This window comes from Hyperolius riggenbachi, chromosome 3 (assembly GCF_040937935.1).
Source record: "Hyperolius riggenbachi isolate aHypRig1 chromosome 3, aHypRig1.pri, whole genome shotgun sequence".
Lineage (NCBI taxonomy): Eukaryota > Metazoa > Chordata > Amphibia > Anura > Hyperoliidae > Hyperolius > Hyperolius riggenbachi.
Window position 1 is genome coordinate 280,801,255 of NC_090648.1, and position 21,060 is coordinate 280,822,314.

The following is a 21,060-nucleotide window of genomic DNA, read 5'->3' on the forward strand; positions in this document are numbered from 1 at the left end:
ATTTATTGTAAACACAGCCTGTGTGTTATTTACTCAAAACAGTCCTCTCACTATGTACACTACAAACATGAGGCTGTGTTCTTATTAGGCTGGTTATGTTAGCTGCACAAAGTCATTGTGTGGCTCTCTCCTTGCAAACATGCAGCTTGCATCTGGGATTTTGCTCCTTATTGGGATCTACGGTTTAGGAGTGTCCTCTTTAAGCCATGTGCCTGTACTGCTGTGGTCATCTGACAGGTACGTAATATAAAACAGCACATTATTGTATTGATAGTTCTAAAACGCGCATGCAGCAAATGGATTTTAAGGTCATGGATATAACAATATTTATTTAAAAATTAAAGCTCTCTCATTTAGGCCCCTTCTACATTTAAGGGTTAAACCTGTTTTGCGTTACCCTATTTTACCGCAATAATTATTCTATTGGAGACTTTCACACCTATTGCAATCCATAGCAGTGCACCGGAAATGTTAGATCCGACGCAAGGGCTGCAGCAAGCACTGCGCATAACGCACTTGGGATAATGGAAGTCTATGGGCGACGCAGTAAGTGTAAATGCCGAAGCACGGTGTGTCCTGGTGTGCGTGTGCGTACCGACGGGTATCCCGGTGGCGTACTTCCTGCCCAGCAGGGAGTACATCACTGAGCGTGGACGGTGCTTTGCATATGACCCTGTCCATGCACTATGCCGCAGGGTCATATGATTGACGTTTTTTGCGTTGTGGTGTGATGCGGCAGAAGCATCGCATTGTAACGTGTAAAACCAGCCTTAAGGTGGCCACTAATGATCCAATCTTTTTCATCCAATCTTACCATTTCTATGTAATATAAGGTAACTGCCTAAAGTATTCATTAGTATATTCACTCAATTTACCCTTATACTACATAGATTTGGTAAGATTGGATAAAAAAGATTGGATCATTAGTGGCCACCATTAGACTCTAGCTGTTTAAAACGGCTCAAAAATGATGGATCGGTTTGAGCGACAATCATTTATTTTTAAACGTGTGTGGCTATTGTTAGTTAAGGATCGCAATGCACGTGTGCAGAATCCATCACCCAACAAACTCTGACGTTACTTTTGTATGCATGCGCAGTATTAAAAACTATTCTTTCAAATACCATACAGCCAGTCCTTCGTTTTATGTGGTCGTTTGGTGTAGAGATCGGTATACCAATCAGTGATCTCTCGTTAATCTGTTATTCCTAATGATCATTATCGCAAGTGTGTACGTAGGTTTAGGCTCTCATGTCTGTAAGATCACCTACAGATTACACGGTCTAATTACTGAGTGTTTCACCAGCATAATTTTTTAGAACTACATTTAAAATCCAGGATCCACATCCTGTTAGGCAGAGGTGAAGACGACAAGACCTGTCTAACTGGAATCTATGATAAGGGTCGGTGGCTGGGTGTACTAGTCTAAGAATATGTAGAATTTGCCTTTGCGATAACTTTAGCAGCGAATGCAGGGAAGACTGATTTAGAATCAGATCTCAAAAGTGAATGCATCCATAGTAAGTAAAGGTCTGAGTAGACATCAACTTACTTACAGGGTTTTTTATCAGAGCTGCTGTAATCAGTACTTCTTATATCTACATTTAAAAATTCCTCCATGTCCCAAACATAAAGAATTTTAGAATTGAAGATATTGTATTTCTGCTCACGGAGGTTGTACCATGGAAACATGCTTTATGTGTGTCCTGAACCACCATGTACCATAGATCTTTGATGCTAAACATTAAAAATTCTGTTTTTGTTTTTTACTGCTGTGACTGCTGGCACATCCTGAGCCTGCATGGTGTCCAGGATGATAACCATGATGGCTGCCAGTGGAGGGACCATCTGGTCATGTGGCTGGGCCTGCCTTTTGATGGGAGAGGTTAATAAAAAATGCATAGCCCCGTCATATGAATTTTTTATAAGTATTCTGTATTAAAGAAACCCAATAAAAATGTCTCTGTAAATAAAAGGACACATGTCACACGGCTTACAAAACCATAGTGTGCTGAATATTCAACCGCATTTTGTTTAGCTGTATGATCCCCACCCACCCTCTCCCCCCAAGTATCAATCAAGTAAGCTGGCAGAGCTTTACACAGCTTTCCAACCACCTAACATAAAGTGAGTAAACAATGACTGCAGTGCTGTACTCCATTAGTATAGTATCTATAATAATAATATCCACGCCCCTCTGTGTCTGTATATCCTTCAGTACCGCACACTTCCCCCTCCTGCTCTGCTCTGATTAGCCGCGCCATCCAAACTTTGCATACCTCTTCGGCCCATAGCTGTGTACGTTGCTTGTGCTAAGTTAAACCATCCAACCCTCCATGCCCCTGGGCTGGCCCACCTAAGACCCCACTTTTCCCCATAGACTTTCATTGGAAAATGCAAACTATTACCACTTGTACAGCGCTAATGCTAAAGTCTCCAAAACTTAGGTCACAGTCATGGGCTCAACCTGAGAAATTTGTGATTTAAAAAAGCGAGTGGAGCCAAAAATCAGATGTCACCCATTGACTGCAATGGTCAAATTTAAAAAGCTACCATTATCACAGTATTAAAGCCAGAGGCCCCAAACTTGGCACAGTCACTCACTGGGTGACTGGATTAAAATTCAGAAAAAGAGGGCAAAGCCTACAACTGCAAATCAAAAAGAGAGCGAAGCCTACAACTGCAAATTAGCCATTCATTTTATGTGGGAAAATTTAAACTGCAAACTGTTAATTATAGGTTCCCAAAACTTTAATCAATCAAATTGCACAATTGGACCAATTAGGTCCAATCGTGCAGTGTTATTACATACTCATACATAGTGAGTACGGAGATGGCTGTTCTCTAAGGGTCCTTTTGCACTGTGCAGGTTGCGTTGATGAAAATTCTCACCGGGCTTTAGACGTGCAGTGCGACTATTCAGTGAAACATACAGTATAATGAAAGTATGCTTTACAGCCAATGTAAACATGCATGTTGGCCGGTTGAGGCACAGCATGCTGTGCATTACTGTAACGAAATCCACTCCATTGCACCGCAACGCATGTAACACATAAACCCTATAGGAATATGATTGCATCGCCTTTCAATACAATTATATTGTCTGTTATGACAGAATGCAATGGACAGTATGAAAGGGCCCTTAGCCAGCCAGACTCTGCTGGACTGTGTGATGCTGCAAGTTTAAAGTCTTGCACAGTGACTTAAAGAGGAACTCTAGTGAAAATAATGTAATAAAAAAGTGCTTAATTTTTACAATAATTATGTATAAATGATTTAGTCAGTGTTTGCCCATTGTAAAATCTTTTAAATCCTTGATTTACATTCTGACATTTATTACATAGTGACATTTTTACTGTTAGCAGGTAATGTAGCTGCTACATGCTTTTCTTTTTTGGCAGTTGGAAACAGCCGTGAACGGCTATTTCCCCCAATGCAACAAGGTTCATAGACAGGAAACTGCCAGGAGTACCACGGTCCTCAGAGGTTTTTGTGGGAGGGGTTTCACCACACTATCAGTCATACAGCGCCCCTGATGGTCTGTGTGTGAAAAGGAATAGATTTCTCATGTAAAAGGGGGTATCCGCTACTGATTGGGATAAAGTTCAATTCTTGGTCGGAGTTTCTCTTTAATTTAGGTGGCTATAAAAATAAGTTTGGATCAGTTTAGCCAAAAGTCTGCTTAGCAGACACTGACAGCCCTTTATGCTCAACCAGCATACCTATTTTGTCAGTTGTGTGTTGCTGAAGTACCTGAATTACAGTACTGCCTAGACAGAATAACGTCTTTTGGCAGGTAACACAGTTCACATATACTATATTTAACCAGTGTGTCATTATCTGCCTGGAGATCAGCTTTCATCTTTTTTTATAAGAATTTTTTTTTTTATTGAAGTCAAAGTGCGAAGTACACTCCTTTATTTGGAACCAAAATTCCAGATAAATGTACTTAATTAACAGAATATCATAACAACAATATAATAAATTCATGCTCTCTCATAGAATTTTGAAGTCAGTTGTACACACAAAATGTTACCCGTTTCCTTTGTGTGTTTTTAAAATAATTACTATCCTACATACTAACTGAATGTTGTAAGTATGCATGGGACCTGTGGACAGTGGTTTAGTCCTTTTACACCAAATCAGTGGCTAGCCGTTCTAACTGAAAAGACAGCTGATGTGCAAGGTAATGTCCATAATTTCCCTATGGTGTTGTGATGATCTGCTCGGCTGCCTGTGCAAGCAGGCAGCTTTTTGACCATTGTTTAGGTTTGCATGCTGCAGGACTCTGGAAAGAAGAGCTTCTGTCAGTTTTGCAGCTTGTGCTTGCAGAGGAATTTGCATACGTTGTCATGCAAATTGCCTGGCCACATTCATTGGAGGCGTGTACTATAAGTACTATGTCTTTCCCACAATGCTTGGCTGGTCATAAGGAGTCTTCCTGTGAAACACTCTGGAGAGTGTCAGCCTTACTCTCTGTTTGAAGATCAGCTTAGAGTAATTCCTGGAAAACTGCACTAGGCAGGTTTCCTTAGTGCAGTTAGGATTGCTTATGTTTTTGTTTGTTCTGTTGCCATTGTCCTGTCCCAACGGTGGTCGACAGGAAATGGTTCTGATCTCTGTTCTTGGAGTATAGCTGGTGCAGCGGTTGCTACCAGCTATCTCTACTGATCTGTCTCCTTGGATCGCGCTAGCCACTTTTCGCTAGCGCTGTAGATTCTTCTGTTCTGTCTCCTGGGATCGCGCTAGCCACTTTCCGCTAGTGCTGTGGATCCTTCTGTTCTGCTACTCTGTACCTGGATCACGCTAGCCACTTTCGCTAGTGCTGTGGATCCTATCTCTCGCTTGTCCCTGTTTTCGTGTGTCTGTCTTGTCTGCTACGAACGCTTGCTGGAGGCTCGGTGAGGTAACCGTTAAGCAAGCGCTCGCGTCCTCTGTTTCATGTTTGTCTGTCAATGGTTAGTTAGGCGTGCTTGTCTCTATTGTGCTTATCACGTGGAGACCGCGCATAACCGCGTGCACTGTTGCGAATGAGTGCGGTGTTCGCGGTTAGCTAGCGTTTGTTATTTTCCATATCTCCTCATTGTATTATTTGCTGTGCCTTTGCTAACCTCGTATTCTGTTCTGATCTGCCTTGTGTCACGTCTGGCGATCGCACCTCTCGCGATCGCGTTCCTGTTTCATATCTGCTGTTGTGTGTGCACTGTCGCAGGGTGGCGACTAGGTTGGCGCACACACATACAACCTGTCCCTTTGCTCGTCTCATTCACAATCGCCTCTCTTGCGATTGCGGTCTGCACTTCGTACAATTCCTGTCTGGCATTTGTGGAGGTACAGAGGATTGGTTCCTCTGCACTCCCCAGCGCCATCTGCCGACAGGAATTTTCCCTCTACGGGTGTGTAGCACCTTTTGCTGGGTGCCTGCAAATATACGCTTGTGGAGGGTTTCCGCCGTGTCAGCGCACGCGTTGTGCGCTGATCACGGAGAAAGTTCCACAATCGTTACAGGTGTCTTTCAAACTGTACACTGAAAAACTCAAAGCTTTTTCACAATGCACTGCTATGCAAAGTTAAAAAAGATCAGTGTTTTAGCATGTAGTTTAAAAAAAGGCCTTAGTGTGTATGGCGCAGTTGTGGGTGGAGACTTAGTGCTGCGGTTGTGGTGTGGGCATGCAGCATCCATGCATGCTAAAAGAGGAACTTTAAGGCAGATTATAAGTCATCCCAATCAGTAGCCGATGCCCCTTTTCCTAGCAGAAATCTTAACATTTACTCCAATAGATCATTAGAGATTTCTGTGTTGCTGATGTGTGCCAAACACTGACTAAATAATTAATAAATTAATATTATAAAAGATGAGCAACTTTATTCATTATGTTATTTTTCACTACAGTTCCTATTTAAAGAGAGTCTGAATCGAGAATAGATCTCGCTTCAGACCTCATAGCTAGCAGGGGCATGTGTGCCCCTGCTAAAACGCCGCTATCCCGCGGCTTAACGGGGGTCCCTGTCCCCCCAAATCCCCTCCGTAATGCGGGGGAGCGCTTCCGCATTGGGGCAGGGCTAACCGCCGCAGCCCTGCCCCACGCGCGTCTGTCAGATGCGTATCTCCGCCTCTCCCCCGCCCCTCTCAGTCTTCCTTCACTGAGAGGGGCGGGGGAGAGGCGGCGATGCGCGTCTGATAGACGCGCTGGGAGGCAGGGCTGCAGCCGTTAGCCCTGCCTCCAGGAAGAGGGAAAAAGCGACCAAGTCTGCGACCAAGGTTTGCGGGGGGTGGGTTGGGGGTGAAGGGACCCCCGTTAAGCCGCAGGATAGCGGCGTTTTAGCAGGGGCACATGTGCCCCTGCTATATATGAGAGCTGAAGCAAGATTTAGTCTCACTTCAGTGTCTCTTTAAAGAGAATCTGTATTGTTAAAATTGCACAAAAGTAAACATACCAGTGCGTTAGGGGACATCTCCTATTACCCTCTGTCACAATTTTGCCGCTCCTCGCCGCATTAAAAGTGGTTGAAAACCGTTTTTAAAAGTTTGTTTATAAACAAACAAAATGGCCACCAAATCAGGAAGTAGGTTGATGTACAGTATGTCCACACATAGAAAATACATTCATACACAAGCAGGCTGTATACACCCTTCCTTTTGAATCTCAAGAGATCATTTGTGTGTTTCTTTCCCCCTGCAGCTATCTTCCACTGAAGTGTCAGGCTGTTTCTTCCTGCAGAGTGCAGGCAGCTCTGCCTGTATGTAATTCCTCAGTATGTGAAAGCCCAGCCAGCTCAGAAGAGGATTTATCCAGCTTGTAAAAGATAAGAGAGAAGAGAGAAGCTTACCTAATCTAAATAATACACAGGCAGTGTGCAGAGAGGGGCCTGGAGGGGGGAGATGCATCACAGAACCACAACACTGAAGAACTTGGCAGCCTTCCAGACACAGGCCGACAAGTCTGACAAGAGAGAGATAAGTTGATTTATTACAGAGATGGTGATAGTAGAACGTGCTGCAGTAAGCCAGAACACATTAGAATAGCTTTTGGAACTTGTAGGATGATAAAAAACAGGATGCAATTTTTGTTACGGAGTCTCTTTAAGTGAGCCCGGACGCATCTGTGTGAGGCGGCATAGCTTGGAAAGCACAGTTGTGAGCGGCTGTTTAGTGTGGTGGCCGCATAGTAGGGGCGTCAGTTTAGTGTGGCGCTTGCTTCTTCTGAGAATCGGGGGTTTCCTAGTTTACTATACCCCCACAATGTTTGCAGTCATATCTTCCTATGTTTATTGATTTCCAGCAGTATTATTCATTGTGCTGTTATTAGCTTTTTGTATAACATTGGAGGATTCTATCCGTGAACCCCAGATTAAGTAATCAGTTTGGGGTTATCTCCTAGCTTTGCATGGGACTCTGTTTTAATTTTGGCTTAAAGGTCAACTCTAGTCAAAAATATTAAAGTACCTTCAAAAATGCAACTGTTCTATGATATATATATATATATATATATATATATATATATATATATATATATATCATTATAAAATTAAACATAATTATAACATTTATCATTATAACCTTTTGTGAGATACGTATATCAGTGCTATTAAAAATGTTTTTTCATATTCCTTTACAGTGCACTTTGAATTTTAATTATTGGCAGCTAGCTCCAATTGTGTTTTTTTTTTTCAACCCCAGAAGTTACCTATTTGGATCTATTTCGCCTCATACACACGGGCAAGAGGCAAAAAAAAAAAAGCTTGTCGCCAGGTCCCTCTGTGCAGCAGCTGTACACACGGCGCACAGAGGGACAGAGATGCGGCGGAAGCTGTCGCTGAAGGTTCCTCCCCCCCCCCCCCCCATCGGAAGCTCCGTGCATGGTGTGTGGGTTGCTGTCGCTAGTCCGCATACACACGTAGTACGGTGGCGGACTAGCAACAGTTGCAGCGACAGCTGTTGCCGGCGATTGGCCACGTCAATTGCCTGGCGACAGCTCTGACTGGCGACGGTTCGTGGCGCGCGCCTCATACACACGGGAGACCTGTCGCCGCAACGTGCGCGTGCCACGTATTTGTGGCGACAGTTGTGCCCCGTGTGTATGGGCCATTAGGAACTAGACAAAGCTACAAGTTAACATGCCATAGTCATTTGTTGTATTCTCTATTGCACTCAAACTCCCATCTTCCTGCCTTAACAATTAGTTGCACAGCGCAGGAAACCTTGTACTGTTTAGCACCTGTAATAAGCAGGTGATTGCTATGACACACCCATATAGGACTTTTGTTGAACGTTTTGAAATTGCTGTGTTTATACATGCACACAAACAAGATAATAAGCTGAAATAATGTTTGCCAAATAAATGCAATGTTTACAGCTGATCTAGGGGATGTGTTTAAAAATAAATAGTTAAATTCTACTTTAAACCTACTGTAGTTTGTGATAAAACATAGATTATCATCCTGGACTTCAGATTTAAGTTGTAACATCGATGTGCCTGAACTGTATTTTCTCCAGTATTTGTTAATAGAAACGATGAAGAAATATTAGCATTTTTATTAACGCAGGGCACAGAACTGCAGATTGCCAGTTTGCATGTATCCAGAGTGCTAAGAGCAGGAGGGCTTTTATGATGACCTCCTTTAATCTGCTGATAATTAATTCATATCTTGCTTAACACTGATATTCAGCCAAAAGGTAAATTAAAAATTCCACTTCCTGATAGTGAGATGCTTTGTTCCACAACAAAGGAAGAGGTTTAGTTAGTAATGGGGGACTATTCACATAGGCAATAGTCTTCACTTTTCAGCATGTGTCTGTTTTTACAGCCTGCATTGTCCCAGTCATTACCAAGTCACACTCATGTTCATTGTTAAAAATGCTAAGACTATTGATTGAAAGGAACAGGAAAAAGGCATGTCACAAAAACATCATAAATATTTGATAAACTCAGTGGGAGTCACCCCCTTAGGGTAACGCGGTATTAATGAGATTTCACAAAAGGTCAAATCTGCAGACTGATGCAAGACCGAGTAAATAAGCTTAGCCATAGCACGGAGATATGCCACAGGTTACATCCAATACTGACCTTTTTTTATTGTTAAGTTCTTTGTTGTTATTGAGTGGATTTTATGTAGGGGTATTTCTTCACAATTTTACCATATTTATTGTGTTTAGTTTTAACAGTACCTTTAAACGTATTGCTGTACATTATTTATGAAGAATTATTTATAAACCAATGTTTTAGTTCATTAAGTAAAGTTCATAAAGTTCGTTAACAGAAAAGACACATTTTATTTCAGGAGCTAACAAGTCTCTGAGATTAAAAACACCATTACTCAAAATTGCATCTCTGCCCTAAAACATTAAACACGGCCTAAAACTAATAGAAAAAAAAGTATAGCCACTGGAAGACAAAGTTTCTGTGATGATCCGCTCAGCTGGCTGCACAGGCAGACAGCTGTTTGTCCATTCCTCTAGTCTGTGGGCTGCAGGTCTCTGGAACAGAGACCTGTCTTTCCATTGCAAGTTTCTGGTCTGTTCTCTTGCTGGGGAATTTGCATACATTCGTTATGCAAATCCCTTACCTGCCTTCTTTGATGACTGGCACTATAAGAGCTTTATGTTTCCCAGAAGGCTTTGCTGGTCATTTCCTTTCCATGCTCTGTTCCTGATGGACACTGCTGGAGTGTCAGCCATTGCTATCTAGTATAGTTAATTCCTGGGGGTTGCTTTAGGCTCCCCTTCTAGCCCAGTCAGGTTGTATTATCTGTATTGCCTGTTCTGTCTTGTCTTGCCTGTTGCCATTGTCCTGCCCCAATGGTGGTCGACAGGAAATGGTTCTGATCTCTGTTCTTGGAGTATAGCTGGTGCAGCGGTTGCTACCAGCTATCTCTTCTGTTCTGTCTCCTGGGATCGCGCTAGCTACTTTTCGCTAGCGCTGGGGATCCTTCTGTTCTGTCTTCTGGGATCGCGCTAGCTACTTTTCGCTAGCGCTGGGGATCCTTCTGTTCTGCTACTCTGTACCTGGATCACGCTAGCCACTTTTCGCTAGTGCTGTGGATCCTATCTCTCGTTTGTCCCTGTTTTCGTGTGTCTGTCTTGTCCGCTACGCTTGCTGCAGGCTCGGTGAGGTAACCGTTAAGCAAGCGCTCGCGTCCTCTGTTTCATGTTTGTCTGTTAATGGTTAGTTAGGCGTGCTTGTCTCTATTGTGCTTATCACGTGGAGATTGCGCATAACCGCGTGCACTGTTGCGAATGAGTGCGGTGTTCGCGGTTAGCTAGCATTTGTTATTTTCCGTATCTCCTTATTGTATTTGCTGTGCCTTTGCTACCCTCGTATTCTATTCTGATCTGCCTTGTGTCGCGTCTGGCGATCGCACCTCTCGCGATCGCGTTCCTATTTCGTATCTGCTGTTGTGTGTGCGCGGTCGCGGGGTGGCGACTGGATTGGCGCACACACATACAACCTATCCCTTTGCTCAATCTCATTCGCAATCGCCTCTCTTGCGATTGCGTTCTGCGCTTCGTACAATTCCTGTCTGGCACTTGTGGAGGTACAGAGGATTGGTTCCTCTGCACTCCCCAGCGCCATCTGCCGACAGGAATTTCCCTCTACAGGTGCGTAGCACCTTTTGCTGGGTGCCTGCAAATATACGCTTGTGGAGGATTTCCGCCGTGTCAGCGCACGCGTTGTGCGCTGATCACGGAGAAAGTTCCACAATCGTTACAGTTTCACTCCACTGAAGCTAATTGATAACATTGCTGGTTACTGGACAAACAGCAATATGCTGTTTTTAAATTAAGTACTAAAACATTAATTTTCTTTCTCAAATTTTTAAAGTGTACCAAAGGTGACATGTGACATGATGAGATAGACATGTGTATGAACAGTGGCAAGCATACAAATAACTAGGCTGTCTTCATTTTCTTCTTTTTCTGCCTGAAAGAGTTAAATAGCCAGGCATGCAAGAGACAGTTTCTTGCCAGTCATGACCTAGACGGACTATAACGTAACCCTCACTGATGAGGAAATGCAGCCATAAAACTCTTCCCTGGCAGAGAACAGCTTCTGAGTACAGGGAATAGATAAAAAGGCCATTAGTTGATATATTTTAGCTCTTGGACACTTGAATGACCTGAGAGAATAAAACGTTAAATCGCCTTTTTTAAGTTTTTAAATATAAAACAAAACTGTGGAATACCTAAACAAAAAAAAACAAAACAGAAAAAAGTCAACAATTATTTTACAAGTGGGAATGAAGATGATGGCCTTCATGTTCCTCTCATTTAACATTCATTTCATTTTTCAATTTGTACATGCATTTCTAATAATAACAACAACAATAAAAACAATAACATATTTCTGCTCTTGTTCTTATAACATGGCATGCCTGGTATTTGCAAGAACAATGGGAATATTCATCTTGTCAGCTTCCCCTCAGAACAGATAGTGCTTAGGCTATAGCAGCCGACCAAATATTAGCTTTTGCTGATATAATTTTCATTATACTGATCACAGAATTAGTTTTTATAGGCCAGAAATCCTATGCTCTCTTTCTCTCTGTGATTTATCATTACATCCAGCTGTGGCCTTTTGTATTTTTTCTTTGAAATATACTATGTTGAAACGATCTCTTTACAAAATGTTTTTCAGGGCTGTATTTTAGTAACTTTAATTATTATTCAGTGGAAGAGTTGGCCTACTGACATGGTAAGAAAATGAAAATGTCAAGCTTTTTATTTAGATCTGGTTGGCTTGTAATACAAAGAAGATTCTATGTGCGATTATAATGACTCCGATTTCCAGTACTACCTCAAGGACAGACACAGTGACTGGCATTGTGTGATGTAACCTAATTTGATTACAGATGCATTAGTGTGTCCATGCCTCAATGGTCTAATCTCTATTTTCTTTCAGTTCAGCTGGAAGAATAAAAGACATATGAGTTCAATAAATATGGAGTATTTTGGGCCGCTGTGCTGGATATGATGGGTTTGAGTAGACACATGGACTCTACAGTGCTAATAAAATACATATTCTCAAAGCCAGACACGGGGTGATCATAGACTGGCAGATGCCTCAATGAGAATACTAGGTGATGAGACATTTGCCTGACCTTGAAGACACTGAAATGCCGCACTAAGCTACCACCATGTGCACAATGAGTAGATGCAGTAATTGCACAGTTGACACTTTTGTTTCCTTTTCTTTATCAGTTTAACAATGATCAGTAATTATCATTGCTAATGCCAAATGCAGGTATTACATAGTAAATATTCAAAGCACAATACAGCCGTCACAGACAGTGTGCTAATGAAAATCCCTGATCAGATTACAGTCAGTGGCATACAGGGCCGGATTTACCATAGGGCCCTGCAGGCACGAGCCTACAGGCGCCTGATGATGGAGAGGCAGCTCACTCTACTCCTCAAGTGCCTCCCTCCCACCTTATCTATGCAGAGACCCGAGCAGAGCATAAATAAAAGGTTACTCAACCGGGTCTTGCCATTCCACTGACCAGTTCTCCCTTCAGTCGTTTGCACCTCTGGCTACTTAATACTTGGGGGCACCTCTAGCTACTTAATACTGAGGATAGCACTGGCTACCTAATACTAAGGGACACCTGTAGCTACCTATGACGGGCAAGGGAACTAAGGGATAAGTGGCAACTGGGCCAGCCAGCACACCTGTGGGGCCGTTTGGCAGGTGTTTGAAGGTTCATGAAGGGTGAAGTCTAGAGTGTCTGGACATCTTTGCTTATAGGCTCCTGTGATGTAAACCCAGGCTTGGTGGTGTACCAACAGGGGGTGCAGAGGTTGTGGCGGCACCAGTGCACCAGAGGTCCCTAACCCTAAGAACTCATCTTCAACCACTGTATTAGCTTTTCTAATTGGTGTTGTACGTATAATGATGATTACTGCTATATGTGGTTTGAATACTGAAAATCATAAGCAAGCTGTTAGGCTCCCTTGCTTAAACCTCTCCAACACCATGGTTCTCCTTGGCAGGGGTCAGGCTACATATCAATTTATATATTTAGAGTGTTTGAGAAGACCCACTATAAAATTCACACTGTGGCCCATAACTCCTCATCAACTACGGTAAATAACAGGACACAGCCAACAGTGGGATTCTGCACAGAATGAACAAAGTATGGCTAATGTCACAAAAAGTGGGCATGATCATAACAGACTGTGAAATCAGCCAAACAATGGCCATATTGGGTGGGGGCAGGAAATTAATGCTTATTGCTTGCCCCTCTCCAAACCCCCACCCCCAGGCCCAAAGTATTTACAAACATCCCTGAGATGAGACAAGGTCAATTCTTCTGAGAAAAGAGACAAGAACTTATGGATATTTTAAATAGATAACAATACCTAATTTGCTAAGCAAGCAGATAATACCAATAACAGGCAGATATAAACGATTTGCTGATATTACAATCAGGCAGATATCAAGGCCATGCAGATATTACCAGCAGACAGATAACATCCTTCACAGGGAAACAATACCAATAATACACAATTTCTGTACCTGTGCTAGAGGATAATACTAAAATGTGACTTGTATTCAATGTGATAACTGAATTGGCAAGCAGTGCACTAGATCCTCTTATCAAAAGTGACTATTAATGACTGTAGGGGAGGGACTGATACACGGTCAAGTTACTCTAAGTGCCAGAAGTCACTTTGTTAGCCGGAGTCCTGGTGGGTAGTACAAGGGTGAGTTTCTGTGGGCAACAGTGAAGCATGGCAGGCGTGTCTTGTGTGTTCTGGGCTGCTTTGGAGCTGAGTTGAGAATAGCTCAGAATGATCTCCTCACATTGATAAATACAGGAGAGTCTCAGTTATCCAGCACCGATAGGGATTGGCTGATGCTGGACAAGTGTGCTTTCTGGTTGCTTGAGATCAATTATAAATATAGGCCTAGCTTATACAGTACTCTACCTTACGCTGTATACCTACCATAAAGAGTCCAAAACAGCCCAAGAAGTTGGCCTTCATCACTGAGTATTGCCGGCGATTTGTGCTGGTTGGTTGAGACTGCTAGTTAGTCGAGTTCTGGATAATGAAGACTCTACTTATAATCAGATTTCCAAGAGCTTTCTTTCAGCTTTTAAACAAAATTCCATAAAATAATGGGAAATAATCCAGACCTTTACAAATATGCACATCATTTGTAAATGTGAAAACCTGCTTCCTATATTCTTACATAAATAGAAAAACATCACAAAGACAGTAGACTGCGCCTCACATTCTGTTTCTTCATATACAAAGAGTATTTGGTAGAAACAACAGGCTTGGAGGTAAGGTGGCCTCAAGGTTCCATTTATGTGAGAGGTTGTGTTTTGCATGCCTGATAAAAACAGAATGTGTATGCTGTAGACAGAGAGGAACCCAGCAGAAGCAGTTTTCTCCGGGACAGCATTTGCTTTGTCACTGTTTATACAACAACAGCGTGAGGTGGAGATGTGTGTCATTGACAGTCAGACAGGTCAGTGAGTGAGACAGGCGTTGCAAGATCATTATTTACTTTGGCCTTTACTAACAGGCTGCAGTGTCAGTTTTGCAATGCACACCACTGAAGGACTTCACAGACATGGCAGCAAGATCAATTCCATGATCTCCCAGCTTCTACTTTGCTCTCTCTACTGAATTCATACAATTGCCCATAATTAGGAGTATTATTCTGAAACCACTGATGTTTAACTAACTACCGATCAATACACCATCTTCCTCCTGCCAAAGTTGATAACGCCATGCCCTTGGTATTTTGCAGCCAGTTTTGACATTTTTAAAATACTTTTTTTTTCAGGCCTAGTTTATAGTGGTCAGTTGCGTTGCAGAATTATTTTGCATGTCAACTCCCTGCCCATACAATTCTATGAGCCTGTTCATAGTACCGCGTTGTAACTAATAGTGTTATTCTAACGTGCTGCACACAGGCTTTGTATTAAAGTATATGTCCAGTCTCCATTGCAGTTCACACACATTATAACACGTGCGTTATGCAACTGACCACTGTGAACCTAGCCTTCAACTTTTAAAAAAAATGCAAATATTGTGTGCTGGTACTGTAGATTTCAATGTACTGTAGTATCCTCCAACTATTTGTAAGAGTGTCAGTGAAAACAGTAAGCACAACCTAGAGATGTCTTGAAATTCAATTTGCTAGACTTTTTAATCTACAGTTATTATTATTATTATGAATTTATAAAGTGTGGCGTTATCAGAATTAGGGGATGCTGAACTGATATTCTGCACATGACTAATCAGATATGGCATTGACTGCTGACTGATTAAACATCACATGCTTTCAAAGCTGATTAGCTCAGTACAACTTTTTAGGTCTACCCCCAAATTTTTATGTAAAAGTCATATATGTCTGATGGGAAACATCTATAAACCAACTTGAGGTAAGCATACATACACTGACACATACACACTGATTAACTGCAACTGTAAACATGCACATTGTTTGGCAAGGCACAGCATGCCTTGTGTTATTCCGGCGCTTTCTGTCACACTGCACTGCTAACATGCCAATGTAAACGTATCATTACAATATAATCACATCGCATTTGCTATGCAATGATATTGTCTGAGACAATGCAATGTGTCAGTGTGAAAGTAGCTGTACACTATAAGAAATGCAGCTCTCTATCCCCTATGATAACAAAATAACTCACTATAAACTTTCCTGTGAAATGGGTATAACTACAATTCATGCACTCCCCAGCAAATCTTTTAGTAGGCCCCATTCATATGTTACCACACCCTTCCACCCCATGGTGACCTCTCCCCAGGTCATAAAGGTAGGGCAGCAATTATAACCCTGCCTTACCCAAAAACAAGAGTGGCTACCAGAGCTGGGACAAGGTCATTCAGAACCCAAAGCTAAGACACCAAAGTGCGCCCTTCCATTCCTCCCACCCCAGCCATCACACACTGGTTGCTATTAGACTAAGAGGTGCCCCAGGACCCCCAACCCCCCTAACATCTTAATCTCTAGTTATCTGGCTTGCAGTCACTGTTATGTATCCCCTTTTCTTATTTCTCACTGATTCAAACACAATAGGGGAATGATGGCTAAGTGAGTTGTGCGCCCCTCCTACACTGCGCTCTGAGGCTGGAGCCTCTCTCGCCTCTGCCTTGGCCCGGCCCTGGTATCCACCTTCACCTTCCTCTACCCTAATAGCTCACGATAGCTACATTAGCCACTGTTAACCCCCCAATAGTATCTTATCAAATGCTAATTGATTTAGTGGTGAGCGTAAGCTATGGGAGGGGTGCATTTGTTGGAGTTCGGAAGTAGAAGGTTATGGACTTTTACTTCCAACCCTCAACAAATGCAGTCACCATATCTCCTCCCACATAGTAATTGCAGCTGCCATAACCCTCTCTCCCCCGCAACAAATACAGCCACCAACCTCCTCTAACTAACTCACTCCCCAATAACGAGAGTTAGGACATTAACCTTCCTGCCGATAACAGTTGCTGCTACATTTTCTCCCCCTTTTAAAAATTAACCACTAGAACAATAGCTCCCCCCCCCCTCCACACACACAAACACATCTTTCCTTCAGAAGTGTGGACAGAAAAACTCAGCAGCTAGCAAAACATCCCCTTTCTGCCCCCCCCCCCCCCCCCCATAAAGTATAGCTCCTGCACCCCCCATTAATTATTTGACCTTCTTCCCTCTAATCTTCCCCCTTCAACTTCTGGTCCCAACAACTGACGCCCAATGCTCAGGGGAGGACTGGGCTTCTTCCTTCTTTCCCATGCTGTACCTGAGGCCTTATTACCTTTCGTTTACATTTGATGGCATAAATAGCTGAAACTTTCAACCTCATGAATCAAAAACACACAAAAAAAGTGTATGAACAATACATAAAATGTATCTAAGATTTTTTTTTTCTTATATACTGTTTCTTGGAATTGTTGAGTTTTCCTTATGCATATGCTTTGCTTTATTTGGTATATTCATTGAAACAGTACAAGGAACAAAGAACAAACTACTCAGTGTGGTACCCATGGCAACCAATCAGAAACCCTCATGTGCTGATAAGGCTTTAGTAAAATTAATATTGAGTGTTTGCTGTGGATTACATTGCTTTGCTACCTGCATTGTTTATCGAATAGCCCTGACCGCATAGATCTTGGGGACATTGATCTCTGAGAGCGATGTCCCAGCATAATGCCACATGCTGCTGCCAACATTGTATTTTACAATTCAAACTAACTACTGGGGAAAGTGGAATAACTAAATCTAGTGGAGCAGTGCTTTTCAGCGCAGGAAGATTTGGGAGCAGCCGGCGCCACCATAGACCGTAATAGGAATTACATCTATAGCGGCGCTCAGTGAGTAACGTCAGCGCCGTCAGAAGACTGAGCTGAAGTTGCTTTTAAAACACAATCATTTGGCCTCCAGCAATTGCTGGAAGCCGAATTATATCATTCCCCACCATCCATGGCGGCCTGGAGGAGAAATAGCAATTAACAAGGCCGGGACTTGTGCAGCTGCAGGATAAGCCATATACCGGCTATATCCTGCGCCCAAGTCTCCCGCGCCGATTTCAAATGTATGCAAATCTAGTATGACATACTGTATTTCTTAAGCCAGGGTAAAGGGTTTTGCCACCAACAGAATTAAGTCATCTTTTGGTAGGGGATTAAATAGTTCTTCCACTCCTTACAAAACACATTAAAGGGGAACTGAAGTAAGAGGTATAGAGAGGCTGCCATATTTATTTCCTTTTAATCAATACCAGTTGCCTGGCAGCCTTGCTGATCCTCTGCCTCTAATACTATTAGCCATAGCCCCTGAACAAGCATGCAGCAGATCAGGTGTTTCAGACTTTAAAGTCAGATCTGACAAGACTAGCTGCATGCTTGTTTCTGGTGTTATTCAGATACTACTGCAGAGAAATAGACCAGCAGGGCTGCCAGGCAACTGGTATTGATTAAAAGGAAATAAATATGGCAGCCTCTGTATACCTCTTACTTCAGTTCCCCATTAAGCTCCGACTTTGATTCAGTGGGATTTTGAGAGTTAATTTGTTGTTTTTCCATCTCTTCAGCTGCAACAAACCTATCATTACTAGACTGGTCATTTTTTGGTCAGGGGGGCAAACAACAAACTATTTCCTCTCATTACCAGCTATCCTCTGGTGTACCAAGTGCCTGAAAAGCTGCCCACCTGTCTACCAGTAGTGGGCATGGTGCTGATTTTGGGAAATGCTTTGCTGCCTCCGACAAGGTGTACCCTCCCCCATAGCTGACCAAAATAGCGAAGTAGTAGCTAGAACTGAGGGAGACTGTCCCGCTTGCAGGATCACTCCCTGCTCATCACTAGTTCCTTAGGCTGGGAGGCAATGCTAGTATAGCTCAGTGGGGAACTCCCAGGCTGGTTGGCTTCATCACCTAACATGTGGCTACCTTTGCATGTACATATTGTTCATATTGCCTAGTCCTTCCTTTCTGAGACTTTACTCTTGTGCCCTTCCCTCCTCATAAATCATACCACACATCCAGGTAGTTACATAGATCTGTCAAACTGAAGCTGTAATTTTTGTCTTATTTCAGCTCTGTGTGGTCCTCAGCACCAATAATAAATGAAGGGCACATTACATCAAGTGAGGAATTTCACAGATTAATAACACAAGAGGATGTATCTAGAAGAATGTCACTTGTCATCTTCCTCCAAGACACAGTATGTATCTTACTGACATATGGAAATGAATTGAAATATTTGTATTGTGTGATTGCTGCATGAACCTGTCTTATGTTATCTATTTTCAGCTAAGCATGGATGACTTTACATATTACAGTGCAGCATTTGGGAGTGAGAATCCTCTCCATAATGTGCAGGCAAGTCTCTATATACATGTTTATAAAAGTGTTTGTGCCATATATGTACATGACATCTATTCCCAGTATGAATACCCATTACAGTGCACCATTTCTTATTTCATTTTCTATTCCCCCTTTGATTAATGTGAAATGGTCCCCATACTCTTAAAGCAAACCCATGTTACAAATGTACACACTGTATGTGACAGCTAGAGCCTTACCTCTTTGGGATTTTGACTGTCAATAAATATGCAAAGTTGCTGGGCTACTGCAGCTAATGCGGCCGGGCTACTGTGGCTAATGTATGAAACAAATCACATTCAGCTGACATTTTCAGACTTTGTCCAGCCAGAATGGAAAAGAGGTTATGAACTGGTCTGCCAAGTCCCAAAGAAAGTCAAAGACTGCATAAATTCACCAGGACTGTGGTATCTGCATTACCTCCCCCTCCCCCTGCCACTTGCCTTCTTGCCTTCTCCTTTCACCTCTGTCTGCATTGAGGAAAAAAGCAGGGCAGCCCATCCGGTGCACCTGTGTTCTCTCCTTCCCTGGCCGTCACGCATGCATGCACGCATGCGCGCGCGTACACACACACACACACACACACACGCACACACGCACACACACACACACACGCACACACACACACACACGCACACGCACACGCACGCACACACACCTTGATATATAGATATACAGTATATAGGAGTCGATACCTTTTTAGTATACTTAGTGTGCAGCAGATCAAGGTGCATTTATGTGTATTTTATTTATTTACTAGTAAAAAAGCTGGGTGCTAGGCTATGGGCGCTCCCCAACTCCCCCCCCCCCCCCCCCACACCAACACGAGCACAGATGCGTCCCGCTCGCCCGTCCTCCGCCACAGTCTGCAGTATATGCACACAGGGAGCTGCTTGCTTGGCAGTTGGACAAAGCTGTTATTTCCCACAATGCAGTGAGGTTCTCATTCAAGTCTGGAAGCAGCGGCATACACAGGGACAGGACGCAGAGAGACAGGGGTTTTATTATATAGGATTTTTGGGGGTATTGGGATCTTGTCTTTTTAGTCTATAAATTACAGGTGGTACATGCTACACACAGAAGACCTGCAGACGTATTAGAGCAGAGTATGCAAAATGCTGTGCGAGTCAGAACAGAAGGAGATCCGTGAACACAGCGGCACTTTGTCTGAAGCAACAGATTGCAGCAGTAAATTGAACAATGACAGCGATTCTGATTATCCTTCAGAGCAGGCTGTCAGGATACAGCTGGAAAATTGTCTCTGTCTGGTTTCAGCTGCTGCCTCAGCTCTCAGGAAGAAATCCTCACAAACAGTCAGGAGAAGAGTGATAGCGAGATGCCATTTACAGAGATTTTACTGAACAAAAGTAGTCAATAATCACAACCAATTCCACCTCATGCTGTTACCTTACCTTATCTAAAACAGTTTTTGAAGCTGACACTAAATATGTGTATAAAGCCCACTGTTTTCCTAAACTTTGTGGAAAGCCTTTTCAGAGGAGTTGAAGCAATTAGAGCGGCAAAGAGTGGATCAATTTCACATTAAAGGACTACTCCAACAAAAAAGTAAACAGTTAAAATCTGACAGGTTTTGGACTAGTCCATCTCCTCATGGGGGAGTCTCAGGGGGGTTTCTGTTTTCAACAGCATTTCCTAAAGGGCAGTTTACCTGCCAAAATAGTAAGTTACCAGCCAGCCTTGCTACTCACTTGCGCACTATTTTATCAGTTAGACTTAGCAAATGTTTTTCAGGAAATGCTTTTGATAACAAAGAAAACCATGAAAATTTCCTATGAGGAGATGGACTAGTCCAAAACCTGTCAGTTCTTTCAAAGTTTAACTGCTTACTTTTTTTAACTGGAGTGGTCCTTTAAATTGTGTAGATTAAGATTGGATGTCATTAAAGTTTATGTCTGCGCAAATTTTGGCGTAGTGTGCGGCTGGGATATGGGCACCGCCATAGGCCGTGATGTCAATTACAGCTAGAGCAGCGCTCACTGACTAATTTGGGGGGCTGACAATAGCCAGAATCCAAATTACGATAAAAGCTGGGTAATAACGTGGACAGAGAAATAATTAGGTAGTAGGTAGGGAAATAGATTTCACAATGGGCAGCACAGTGGCATAGTGGTTAGCTCTCTCATCTTGCAGCGCTGGGTCCCTGGTTCAAATTTCAGCCAGGGCACTATCTGCAAGGAGTTTGT

The 21,060-nt window shown here is 42.8% G+C and overlaps 1 protein-coding gene across 2 annotated transcripts in view; it reads left to right on the forward strand.

Moving 5' to 3' along the window:
- Positions 1–74: 74 nt before the first annotated feature.
- LOC137563668 (V-type proton ATPase subunit S1-like) overlaps positions 75–21,060 on the forward strand; it is a 92,192-nt gene continuing 71,206 nt past the window's right edge. Inside the window, exons 1-3 of one of the 2 annotated variants that reach the window (XM_068276389.1) lie at positions 75–237; positions 18,569–18,695; positions 18,785–18,853. In XM_068276389.1, coding sequence (XP_068132490.1) covers positions 140–237; positions 18,569–18,695; positions 18,785–18,853 — 294 coding nt within the window. In that variant the 5' untranslated portion in view covers positions 75–139. Of the gene's footprint in view, positions 238–14,388; positions 14,478–18,568; positions 18,696–18,784; positions 18,854–21,060 lie in introns of those variants that run through there. The other variant, XM_068276390.1, reaches the window with a different exon arrangement.